At 39.7% G+C, this 13,532-nt stretch overlaps 1 protein-coding gene across 6 annotated transcripts in view; it reads left to right on the top strand.

Moving 5' to 3' along the window:
- Positions 1–13,532, top strand: part of LOC143289894 (serine/threonine-protein kinase N2-like) — an 89,204-nt gene that overhangs the window by 67,559 nt on the left and 8,113 nt on the right. For 5 of the 6 annotated variants that reach the window (XM_076599107.1, XM_076599105.1, XM_076599110.1 and 2 more), the window contains exons 14-20: positions 2,656–2,930; positions 3,924–3,996; positions 4,426–4,605; positions 6,136–6,287; positions 7,054–7,273; positions 8,090–8,197; positions 10,170–10,250. In XM_076599107.1, coding sequence (XP_076455222.1) covers positions 2,656–2,930; positions 3,924–3,996; positions 4,426–4,605; positions 6,136–6,287; positions 7,054–7,273; positions 8,090–8,197; positions 10,170–10,250 — 1,089 coding nt within the window. Of the gene's footprint in view, positions 1–2,655; positions 2,931–3,923; positions 3,997–4,425; positions 4,606–6,135; positions 6,288–7,053; positions 7,274–8,089; positions 8,198–10,169; positions 10,251–10,340; positions 10,422–13,532 lie in introns of all 6 variants that reach the window. The other variant, XM_076599106.1, reaches the window with a different exon arrangement.

Below are 13,532 nucleotides of genomic sequence, written 5' to 3' on the forward strand. Positions count from 1 at the left end.
TTTGTATACTTGTACATGTATAATAATGCATTTACATGCATTCTCCGCAAAGGTATACATCCACACACATGCATTCTTTACACAGGTACACATTCGTACACATACATTCCCTACGTATGTACAGTGACAAACATACATCATCCACATAGGTACTTAGCTACACATTCATACATTCTCTTCAGGCTGATGATTTTTTCTGCACATATACACATTCATATGCTTGTACACTCTCTACACATGTACATGGCCATACACTTATAAATTCTCTACACTTGCACGCATCCATACACTCATACATTCTCAACACAAGTACATAATTACAGTGATATATTTCCTGCACATGTATACATCCAACAACAAATTTAAATTTGTATGATCAGTGGTTTCTCCACTGCAATGGGAAGTCATTTACAGCTAGGTCTTTTGTGGAGGACATTGAAATAAGGAGGCAAGATTACACTGGCTCTCAGTGCAGCAGCCTTGAGGGCAAGATGGCTTTTATGAACCATCCCAGCACCAACCAGGAGATTGGGGATGTAACTTGGGCAAGACACTCTCCACTATAATCAAATTTTAGCCCTGATAGTCAGGACAGCAAGTACCTTCTCTGCTGTTCTGGTGGTCATAGCCGGACGTGAATGAATATCATACACACATCCATACACATACATTCTCTTCACAGGTACACACCTTTTCACACATATATTGTCTACACAGAGGTAGATAACACACATGCATGTTGATAACACTAACAGCATACCATTCTCAAATATGTGCAGATCCACACAAATTTCAAGACTGCAAATATGCATACACCCATGCATATTCATATGCATGCACACAGACACATGCATGCATATGTACATGCATGTGTGCATGCGCGCGCACACACACACACACAAAAAAACCAACAAAAAACACATCAATCAATGTATCATTGTATTGATAATGAAAACACACATATCAGTTCAGACTGATCGTATTGACAATGAAAACACAGTGGGCAGAGAGAGATGACCTCAGTGTTTTAACTACACCCATGTACAGGTAAGTAGGGCATGAAATATTCATGCACACACGCACACCCCACCACACACGCACACTCAGGGGTATTGATCTGCAACACCTTGTCGTCCGTGCAGTGCAAATGCCTGTCCTGAGGGCAGCCTGCCAGTCAGCATTTGTCCTGTGTGTTGTTGTGGTGGTAATCCATCAATATCTGCCTCCGAGCCCCCGCCCCCTCCAACCTCCCTGACAACCCATCCACCTTCCCCCCCTCCATGACTCCCCCACTCCCACCCCCACTTCATGACACTGGGCCTGATCTGCTGGTGCTGGTGGCAGGGGGGGAGCATTGCTGTTTGCAACTGTGTGTGTGTGATCAGTGTGGACATCAATCAATATTCATTAGGATGATGATGTTTTAGTGCCTGTTTCAGTGGCAGAGGTGGTGTTTTAGGGGCTGGCTGATTATAATAATGATTTCTGTAGAGAATAGGAATCGGACAGGTTAAGGTTTGGAAGTTTGTGACTGTGTTCATGCACACAGCACAGTCACCAGTCTCTTGTTGAAGGATAGTTTGTGTTTTCTTTCATTGATGCAGCGGACTGTCTTTGTTTGCTGGAAATGTGGACGAATTAAAAAGGAAAAAAAAAAAAAAAAAAAATTAGGTGGTGAACTGGTTTCATTTGTTGAAGGAAAATTGAGGGGATTTCTCTTCACTGGCTGCTTTGAGGATGGATGGTTTTGAAATGCTAGTTAGTGCCCAGTGAACGAGAGGAGCGGGTAGCAGTCTTCTGTGTATTGGTGGCTCATTGAAAGGGGCGTGTGAAGGAACAAGTGTCGCTGTGAGGAATGGGTCGTCCTTGTTCTTGAAGGGGCTGATTATGCTGTTCTGTGTAAGTTGAGTTGGCTGTGTGTAAAGTATCGCTGTCCTTTTTGTGTATGACATGCATAAATACTCTGATTATAAAAAATGTGATTTTATGAGCTGCTGACTTTCTATCTTTGAATTATTTGTGTTTAATTGTTCTTGTTTTTTTTTAACTTGATTTCGTTCACATTCATTTATTTAAAATGGTGACCATTTCATCCGTTTCCTCCTTGGTATTGTCCTCCCTGCAACAAACAAGGGTGAAAGGAAAGAAACATTGTGTTTTTTGCATGGTTATTTGCATTTTTGTTTTTTTAGGAGTTACTGTTACTGTGTTGTTTGTTAGTGACAGTGTGCGTTGTAATGTGTGTGCATGTTGTGATTTGTTTGTATGTGTGTGGGGGTGGGAGGGGAGTGTTTGTCTTTGTTTTGTATGTGTGTGTGTGTGTTGTTGTTTTTGTTTGTTTGTTGTTGTTTTTTGGATAGGTGTGAAGGTATGATTCCACTGTTTCATCTCAGGGGGGTGTTGTCTTTGTTTGGTTTGAGTTGGAGAGGTGTGATGTTACGATCCAACTCTTTCTCATTTTGATCAGTCTTTACCTCTCTCTCCCTCTCTCTCCATTCTCCTGGATTTCATCTCTTTCATTCCTCAATTTGTTACCAGTATATGACAGAACATTAAATATGTGTGTACATACGTACATGAATATCTTATTTAAAAGAAATTTGTGAAAAATGGCAATAATAATCTAGTTTTATTCTGAACCTTTCCCATTTGCAGCAGGCTCTTTCCAACTTTGACTTCTTGCCAGAAGAGCTGTTAACGCCAAACACTTCCATCAACCTTGACCTCAATGACACCCATATCAAGCTGTCGGACACCACCCCTCCCCCCAGACCCACACGTTCCAGTTTTGAAAAAGCGGCACCTCCAGTTCCGAGGCAAGAGGAAACGCCACCCCTCCCCTCTGTGCCCCCTCCACAGATGCCCTCAGTCCCCCCGCCCTCTGAGAAAACACGCCCTGCTCCTAAGCCTCCCTCTCCTCCAGGTTCCCTGTAAGTCTTTTGTGCAGACTCTGTGTGTGTGTGTGTGTGTGTGTGTGTGTGTGTGTGTGTGCTTGTGTGTGTGTGTGAATGAGAGAAGGAACAAATGGACAAATGAAATTTTATTTTAAGACAAGAAATGAAAGAGTACACTAAGCTTATTTACATCTGGCTCTCTGGGCTAAAAATAAAAATAAAAAGAAAGATGACAGAAAAAAAAGTAGTTTGAGCCAAAATATTCACAACAGTACCATTATCAAACTGACATACGCTTTCACAAAACATAAATACAAATATTTATATGCAGTACAATAAAGCTTTGAATGAACAGTAATAGAGCAAAAAGTACACACAGAGAGGTTGGGGGTGGGGTGTGGGGGATTGCCATGTGTATGGCTGACTGGTGAAAAGTAATCTCAGTCTAACTTATGTTAGAACATTTGTCGTTTGTATGTTTATAAGTGCTCTGCATATATTTGTTTGAGTGAGGGAGAGACCGAAGGAATTTGTCCTGGCGAAAAATAACATCAGTTTCATATGTTTGACTGAATTAGAATATGTAATGATGTATCATCTGTGAAGATGTATCCTCTGTGCTGTAATGTTTTGGGTTTTGTTGTTAGAATAGTCTGCGTGTATTTGTGTGTGTGTGTGTTTGCGTGCGTGTGCGTGAGAGAGTGAGAGCATGTGTGCAGCTGTGAGTGAAAAATAGCTTCAGTGTAATTTGATTGCGTTTGAACATCGGGCACCCATGAAGAAATGCATTGACATTTTTTTAATCAAATCGAATATGAAGGAGTAAGTGACTTCATAGCTTCTGTAAATGAATAAATTTCTTGGTTTGTTACCTGTGTGCTAGCTGAATCAGCTGCACGTGCAGCATTGTCATGAAGGTTGTGTGCCATGTATATGGAGAGAGTTACCGCTCTTTATTGTTGTTGCTGCTTACCTTTTATTTTACTGCGCATTGGCTGACATGAAAGTGTGTATGTTTTTTGCATCCAGATTCATGGGCCAACCATGTTCTATGGATGATTTCCGACCAATCAGCGTGCTGGGCAGAGGTCACTTTGGAAAGGTCAGCAACCTTTTTTTGTTTTGTTTTGTTTTGTTTCTGTGACTGCAATGTCAGCTAAGCTGAAAATAATTCAGTCAGCAAAATATCTCCGTGTGTTTTTGTTGATGTGAATGAGGATGAGAATAACAGTTTGGTTTTTGGGGGTTTTTTTTGTGTGCCTTAAATGGATTTCCAAGTTGTTTGGTTTTTTGTTGTTTTTGTGTAGATATATGTATCAGAAGACCAACAGATAACTCTACCTTTTGCTTGTGCATCCCCCCCAGGTGTTGTTAACACATCATCAGAAGACCAGCGAATAATGTTACCTTTTTTTTTTATATATATATATACCTTTTTTGCTTGTGCGTCCCCCCCATCAGGTGTTGTTAATACAGTATCAGGAGATCAACGAATAACTTAACCTTTTGCTTGTGCTTCCCCTCCCACCAGGTGTTGTTAACGCAGTATCACAAGACCAACGAGTACTTTGCCATCAAGGCGCTGAAGAAAGGGGACATCATCGCGCGGGACGAGGTGGAGAGCCTGATGTCGGAGAAGCGGATCTTTGAGGTGATCAACACCAGGAGGCATCCCTTCCTGGTCAACCTGTTCGCCTGCTTCCAGACCATGGTCAGTACCTGTGTGACAGCCTCAAACCAGTTAACACCCCACCCCCTCACCCCAACTGGGATTTACCCCAGGAGTTATTCTGGACAAGGCTAGAGTGAATCCCCGCAGTGATTTGTGTAGCAAGTCAAGATTGTCTCTTACCCCTTTCCCCACTGCTTCTATTGCTTGAATTAACTCTCTCTATACGAACGGCGAAAGAGACGCCGTTAACAGCGTTTCAGCCCAATTACCATCATCAAAATATCGCAAGCAGAAGGCTCTTATACTGAAGAGGTGAATGTTGACAAAGAATACCACAATTCTGACGACGGAAGCTAAAGGTTGGGTCATTCAGACACCCACTGGACATCCGAGGGGTCTGTGTAGAGGAGAAGTGAGGACTGGCCGTACTGAGTGAGTTAAGTTACTGGTGAATATATATAAGCTGAGGGTTTGCAGATTTGTGTTCAGATTGATTAAGGCATTTGTTGTGAAATCCAGGGAGATGCCAAAGCTTCTGTGTCCCTGTCTGGTGGCCTCTGCTATCTGTTTGAAGTGTCAAAAGGTGCATGTGTGTTTTGTGATGGAGTATGCTGTTTTTTTGTGTCACAGGAACATGTTTTGTAATGGAGTACACTGTTTTATGTGTCACAGGAGCATGTGTTTTGTGATGGAGTACGCTGTTTTTTGTGTCACAGGAACATGTTTTGTTATAGAGTACGCTGTTTTATGTGTCACAGGAACATGTTTTGTTATAGAGTACGCTGTTTTATGTGTCACAGGAACATGTATTTTGTAATGGAGTATGCTGTTTTATGTGTCACAGGAACATGTTTTGTTATAGAGTACGCTGTTTTATGTGTCACAGGAGCATGTGTTTTATGATGGAACATATTTTTATTTGTCACAGGGATATGTGTGTTTTGTGATGGAGTATGCTGTTTTATGCGTCTCTAGGGAACATGTGTGTTTTGTGATGAAGTGCATTGTGTGTCACAGGAACATGTGTTTTGTAATGGAGTACATTGTGTGTCACAGGAACATGTGTGTATTGTGATGAAAAACATTGTGTGTCGCAGGAACACGTGTGTTTTGTGATGATGTACATTGTGTGCCACAGGTTTTGTGATGAGTAAAAAAAAAACCTTTGATGAAGTACATTGTGTGTCACAGGTTTTGTGATGAAGTACATTGTGTCTCACAGGTTTTGTTATGAAGTACATTGTGTGTCACAGGTTTTGTGATGAAGTACATTGTGTGTCACAGGTTTTGTGATGAAGTACATTGTGTGTCTTAGGTTTTGTTATGAAGTACATTGTGTGTCACAGGTTTTGTGATGAAGTACATTGTGTGTCACAGGTTTTGTGATGAAGTACATTGTGTCTCACAGGTTTTGTGATGAAGTACATTGTGTGTCACAGGTTTTGTGATGAAGTACATTGTGTCTCACAGGTTTTGTGATGATGAAGTACATTGTGTCTCACAGGTTTTGTGATGATGAAGTACATTGCGTGTCACAGGTTTTGTGATGAAGTACATTGTGTCTCACAGGAGCATGTGTGCTTTGTGATGGAGTACGCATGTGGCGGAGACCTGATGATGCATATCCACAGTGATGTGTTCACGGAGCCCCGCACTGTCTTCTACGCTGGCTGTGTTGTGCTGGGCTTGCAGTATCTCCACGACAACAAGATTGTCTACAGGTGAGAATGGTTTTGAGAAACTCCGTCACTGTCCTGATCAGGTGGACTCCAGGTTAGACTTAGGTTTGGGACCCCTTTCTTTCTCCTTTGAAATTTGTTTTGTTTTGTGTTTTTTTGTTAACCAGTGTCTCATCTTTCCCCCCAGATTGTGATTTTTGTTTTACCTGTTTTCTCTTTTTACTCCTCTTTGTCTTGCTCGTCTTTCCCAGCATTAGGCACGTGAATGCAGATGTGTACACACACATCTGAGTGTGCATGCACATGCACTCACATACAAGCACGCACACTCTACAGTTACGCACACTAACATTGCCCAGGGGTTGGTATCTATTCCAACAGCTAGCTACTCATTTAGCTTCTGTTGAGAGCTAAAAGTTAACAGTATTATTCTGATGATACAATAATAATTATCCGAGTTAAATGTTTTTACTGTTGTTGTTTTGATTATACTTTTGATTATTTTAGCTAAATGTTTCACTGGTATTATGATTATTACTGTGTATCATTTGGGTGTTGTAACATTTGTTAGGCATTTTGAGTGTTGCGTTGAACATGATGTTTTTGTGTGTGTTCGTGCATAGATTACTGTTAGTATTTGGTTTGATAAACATTATTATTATTATAAATATTATTTCCCCTGACATTATTATTATTATTATCTTTATTATTATTATTATGTTATTTTCTCTTACCTGATTATTATCATTATTATTTCCCCTGACAGTATTAGTGTTGTTATTATTTCCCCTGGCATACACACACACAGAGACCTGAAGCTGGACAACCTGTTGCTGGACGCGGAGGGCTACCTGAAGATCGCCGACTTTGGCCTGTGCAAGGAGTGCATGGGCTTTGGGGACCGAACCAGCACATTCTGTGGCACGCCCGAGTTCCTGGCCCCTGAGGTGCTCACCGAGACCTCCTACACCCGCGCCGTCGACTGGTGGGGGCTAGGGGTGCTCATCTACGAGATGTTGGTTGGCGAGGTGAGTTGGTGAATGTTTGTGTGTGCATGTGTGTGCTAAAAGAATGTGGTTAAGCTGCTTAAAGTCTAGCGTGGTAGAAGTTATTGATCGGTGAGGTGTGTGGATACGTTTGTGCATGTGTTTGTGTGAAAAAAGTGTGGTTAAACTGTTAAAATCCAGTGTGGTAGAAGTCATTGATTTGGGTGTGTGTGTTTGAATATGTGTGTGTGTTTGAATATGTGTGTGTGTTTGTATGAAATAAATGTGGTTAAATTGCTGACAGTCTAGTGTGGTAGAAGTCGTTGTTCGGGGATGTGTGTGTGTGGATATGTGTGTGTGTGAAAAATGTTGTTAAATTGCTTAAAGTCCAATGTGGTAGAAGTCTTTGGTTGGGGAAGTGAGTGTGTGGATATGTGTGTTTGCGCGTGCGCGCGTGTATGTGTAAGAATAAAGAATAAAAGTGGTTTATATGCTTGAAGTCCAGTGCAGTAGAAGTCTTGGTGATGTGAAGAAATCTGGGAAATAAAATAAGTCATGTGATGTGGCAAAAGCATAGCCTAAGTGGTCATTAATTCCAGATGTTATTGTAAAGATTTTCAGATCTAGATTTGTTTATAGAAAGTCCTGTCATTTTTCCTTCTTGATTTTTTTTCTTTTCTCTCTTTTTTTTTCCATTTTTTTTTTCCAGTTGTGATAGTGCCGAAACATTTATTGAGACTTAACATGTGCATAATCATCTTACTTGGAGTATTTATGCATGTGATAAAATGTAAATCAGCATGTTACTGTTGGGTATGTAGGAGTGTGATGCATGCATCATGCGTTTTGTTTTGGCAGTCTCCATTCCCTGGTGACGACGAGGAAGAGGTGTTTGACAGCATCGTGAATGAAGAAGTGCGGTACCCACGATTCCTCTCCACAGAAGCCATTGCCATCATGAGGCGGGTAAGGAAGTGGTGTGTGTGTGTGTGTGTGCACGCGTGTGTGTGTGTGCATGCGCGTGTGTGTGTGCATGCGTGCATTTGTGTGGGTGCACGCGTGGGTTTATGAGAGAGAGAGAGAGAATGTATGTGAGTGTAAGTGAATGTGCCTGAGTGTTAGTAAGAGAGAGGGTGAGTGAGTGTATGTGTAAATGTGTTTATAGTGAGAAAGAGTTTATATACATGTGAGTGTCCATGGGAATGCATTTGAGTGAGTGTGTGTGTACATGTGTGAGAGAGAGAGCAAGCAAGCGTATGCATGTGCAAATGAGTGTGCATGTGAATGTCAGTGAGTATGTGTTTTTGAGAGAGAGAGAGAGAGTCATGTGTGTGTATGTGAAAGCATATGCCTGTGTGTGTGTGTGTGTGTGTAGGACAGTTTGAGAAAGTTTGTATGTGTAAGTCTCTGTGTGTGTATGCATTTTTGTGCTATGGTTGGTTCTGGTTCTTTGATAATCTCAAACCTCCATATAACAAGCTGGAAAATGCCCCTAAAATGGGTCCTTACAGAGAGGGGGGTCTGTACAGACAGGCATTTTCACAGGAAGAGAAGACGTGCATGACCACTTCAGTTTGAGTTTCTCAACCCATTCAACCTTTGGGAGTTTACAGCCTTGGCTGGCTTCCATACCATATTGATGCAGAAAAAAACCCACTGGAAATATACTTATATTCCTCCAAATCATGTGTAGACACATCCGGAAATACTCTAGAAATTAGTTCCCTTTCTTTGATTGATTGATATGGATATTTATATAGCGCCTATCCTCGGTCAGAGACCAAGCTCTGATCGCTTCACAAATACGGGGTGATTTGCACAACAGGCTGCCTACCTGGGTAGAGCCAACTGACAGCTGCCATAGGGCACTCATCATTCATTTCCTGTGTCATTCAATTAGATTTCAGGCACGCACACATACACACTCAGACAGACATGTAACGTTTTACGTGTATGACCATTTTGTTTATTGACCCCGCCATGTAGGCCGCCATACTCAATTTTCTGGGGTGGGCATGCTGGGTATGTTCTTGTTTCCATAACCCACTGAACGCTGACATGGATTACAGGATCTTTAACGTGCATGTTTAATCTTCCGCGTGCTTATGCTCACGAAGGGGGTTCAGGCACTAGCTGGTCTGCACGTATGTTGACCTGGGAGATCGGAAAAATCTCCACCCTTTACCCACCAGGCACCGTCACCAAGATTCGAACTTGCTACCCTTAGATTGAAAGTCCAACGCTTTAACCACTCAGCTATTGTGATGAGTTTTTGCGCTTATATCAACGTGAAAACCATTTTAATGAGATCAGTTTTGACACCAGAGCATTGCTCAGGCACAGGGCCCAGTGAATTAAGCTGTTGAGTGACTGACAGGTACAACATAGGACTGAGAACAGAAGGTGTCCTGTTTTGTCAACACTCATCACAGAGTGACAGCAGGTAAACTGCTTGTCACAGTAAAAGGTAATTAGAATTGAGCACAGACGAAGCCACAACAGTGTCAGGGGTCAAAGTGAGTTAACGTAACAGTTGTTATTGGAAGCTCTGCTGTATGGAGTGCTCATGCGATATTTTCGTTCAGTTCAGTGGTCTGAGGTGATGAATGATGACTGATTTAAAATTGTTCTGAAACATATAAAGTAAAGAGCGAAAAGAACTTGATTTACTGATTTAAACTAAAATAAAGAAGAGTAAAAAGAACTTGATTTCTTCTTTAGAATTATAGATGTATGTTGTGTGGGAGTCACTGTTTTCTTGTAGAGATGGGCCAGTTCAGCAAATCAGAAAAACATCTTTGGACTCCAAGGATGTTCACACAGCGGGATTCTTTACCACTCAGCATTGCCCTCCCCCATCCCAACAGCCCCACTCCTCCCACCCCTCCCACCCAAATGATCTTGTTGACCTCAACCTTGTCACCTTTATCTTCATCAGTTGTTGCGACGCAATCCTGACCGTCGGCTGGGCTCCAGCGAACGTGACGCTGAAGATGTAAAGAAGCAGGCGTTTTTCAGGGTAAACACTTTGATACGTTTCTATTCTATGTGTCATATACTTCTGTGTGTCATCTAACCTTCCTCTGTCCTCTGTTTTTCGTTCTTGAAGCTTATGCGGAGAAATCCCCAAAAGCGTCTAGGGGCCAGCGAAAGGGACGCTGAGGATGTGAAGCGGCAGTCATTCTTCCGGGTAAAACCCTCTGCCCCCCCTGACGTGAATGAGTTCCTTGACGCATAGTCCTTGTTTGCAGAACTTTTTTTTTCTTCTTCTTTTTTTTTTTTTTTTATCTTGCTTGCTGCCTTTTTATATCTGCTAGGGGTCTTGTTTCCCCATAGTTCACAAACGTCACGCAGTTGTGTGTGTGTGTGCAGTGCTTTACTGATCGAGTTGGTGTATTCTGCCAGGTTCTGGTCTGGTCTGGTCTGGTCTGGTCTTGTATCAGTGATGTCACTTCTGAGCTGTTCCTGTTTGTCAGTGCATTTAAGTCAATTTTTTTTCTGTCAGGTTTATATGTTATTGTCCTGTAAGTGGTGTTTTTTTTAATTTAAAAAAAAAAAAAAAATTTATTATTATTATTTTTTTTTTTAATTAGTTTTCAGTTGTTCAGTGTGTTTGTGTGTGTGAGCCGTCTTTACTCTTCTGTCAGAAGATCATAGTAGTTTTGTGTTTTGATTTTCTGTGAATTAATTGTTATTCCCTGTTCCAGTACTTGTATGTCGTAAGCTTGTTCAGAATGCTGAAGTTGTGATGTTCTTGTTTTGATAGTTTCCTTGTGTTTATTTGAACACTGTTGTATGGGAAAAATGTAACAATTTTTATATTAAGGTATGAAAACCCATACATAGAAATCTGGAACCTAGCACATGTAAATAAACTTATGGTAATATGAATGAAAAACTTGCGCTTTTTAGTTCTGTTTTCTTTTGTGAAAATAGGTATTTTCTATCAGTCTACAGTTATTAACCTGAATAAACAGTCACTAGCTGTTTGTATTTTGAGGAGGGATATAGCCCAGAATGTTGGATTCTTGTTTGTGACAGTGTGGACAAAACAGTTTTGGAGTTTTTCTTTCTTTTTGATAATGGGGTACATGTTTTGTACAATGTTTTGCTTAGCTTCTACTCACACTTCATTAATATGAATATATCTATTTCACTTTTTGTGTGTGTGTGTGTATGCATTCAGTTTTGACATATTTATTATCATTATTATTATTAATTTGTGCTTTATCTTCTGATTTACATGGCAATTTTTTTATTCTTTGACAGTGTACTCTTTATTTTTCCAGGTTCAGTAGAGTGTAGTTGTTTATTGTTGATAACGTTTTGACTGTGCGAGTTGGGTTGATTTAGCTGGAGATACACAAATCTGAATGATTGTTAAACCCTTTCAGTGCCAAGGCTATTTTATTCTCAGTGACAACTGATATTTGCCTAAGGATGTTTTGGTCACAGAGAGTTAAAGAAAGTGAACAGATTCTAGCATGCAGACAACTAAAAGGAAGTATATGTGTGCTATACCTTTTCGAAAGGAAACAAACACACTATCCAGTTATGACACTTTCACATGAATTTAATGATTTTGCACAGACAGAAATTCCTGTCCTGGGGCATTTAAAGGGTTAATCAACATTTATCATAAATGACAAGTGTCTGTCTTTTAGTTTAACAAAAACATGAAAAGAAAAATGGGGGTTTGGGAGGGTGAACATTTTCAAGACTGCACATGCGTCTGAATAACATGGAACTGGTTTGCAAAAAGTACATTAGGTTTCAGATGGTGTTTGCTAATTACAAGTTGCATCTGAGTAGTGAGTGCGCATTCATCATCATGTGTAGACATGAAGGAGAGGAGACTTCACATTATCCAGAATGCAAGTTTTAAACAGCCTGTTTGCTGATGGCCATTGAATGGTGTAATGGTGGAAGTGTTTAACGCTGAATACAGCAGATCATGCTGACTGACTGAGCTGAGATTAGGCCTGGGAGCATTTCAGTACTGTGTTTTTTACTTATTACCATTACGCACTTTGAGACGGGTATTTCCTCTCTGATATTTTGAATATAAATGTTCCTTTTCTTCCACCTCTGTTTCGAAGTACTGAATTGAAAAGGAAAATAGAAATTAGTTTAGAAAATGCTTCTTCTTAGTTTGGAATGTTCACATTCAGGGATCGTTTATTTTAGAATTTTGCACTCTAAAATCTTCAACTGTTTTTATGTTTGTTTTTTGTGAATCTTTAGAAGTTTTTGTAAAAGTGTATTGTTGCTGTGTTTTGTGACATTTATTTATTTTGTAGTTAAGTCTGCTTTCGACTTCCGTTCTGTTTGTGTTGTTCTGTTGAAACTCTGTGTTGCTTGTACACTGTGATCATGTTTTTAAATTGATTGATTTGTTTTAAGAAGTGTTGTGATTTAGCTTTAGAGTTAGTTGTTCTTGGTTTTAGAATTTTTGTGGAGTAAGTCGTTCTTGGTTTATTTTTTTTTTTTTTTTTTTATTGATGGTTGGTTCTTTGTGTATGAATTGTTTTGTCTTGTACTTCTTTTCATGTGAATGGTCTTGTACTTCTGTTCATGTGAATTGTTTCATTTTGTAGTTTTTATTTGAATTGATTTGTTTTGTGCTTTTCATGTGAATTGTTCTGTTTTGTACTTCTTTTCATGTGAATTGTTCTGTTTTGTACTTCTGTTCATGTGTTCAATTGTTTCATTTTGTAGTTTTTATTTGAATTGATTTGTTTTGTGTTTTTCATGTGAATTGTTCTGTTTTGTACTTCTTTTCATGTGAATTGTTTTGTTTTGTTCTTTTCATGTGAATTGTTTTATTCTTCTTTGTATGTGATTTTTTTTCTCATGTGAATTGTCTTTTGTTTGTGTGTGTGTGTTTTGTTGTTGTTTTTGTTGTTTGTTGGTGGTGATTTAAAAAAAAAATTTTTTAATTTTATGTGAATTGCTTTGTTCCTCTTTGTGTGTGAATTGTTTTATTCTTCTCCTTTGTGTGTGAATTCTTTGTTTCATTCTTTATGAATCATTTTGTTTTATTATCATTTGTGTATTGTTTTGTTCTTCCTTATGTGTAAATTGTTTTGCTTTAGTCTTCTTTATATGTGAATCGTTACGTTCTTTTTATATGAATTGTTCTGTTGTTTTTTTTCTTTTTTATGTGAATTGTTTTGTTCCTCGTTGTGTGTTAATTATTTTGTTTAATTCAAGGGCTTTTGAAAGTTATGTAAAGGTCTGCACACTGTGCTGCCTACGCACATGAATGAAACGTCCCACGCAAGCGACACGTGCAGCAAGA

Source organism: Babylonia areolata, chromosome 14, assembly GCF_041734735.1.
Source record: "Babylonia areolata isolate BAREFJ2019XMU chromosome 14, ASM4173473v1, whole genome shotgun sequence".
NCBI lineage: Eukaryota > Metazoa > Mollusca > Gastropoda > Neogastropoda > Buccinidae > Babylonia > Babylonia areolata.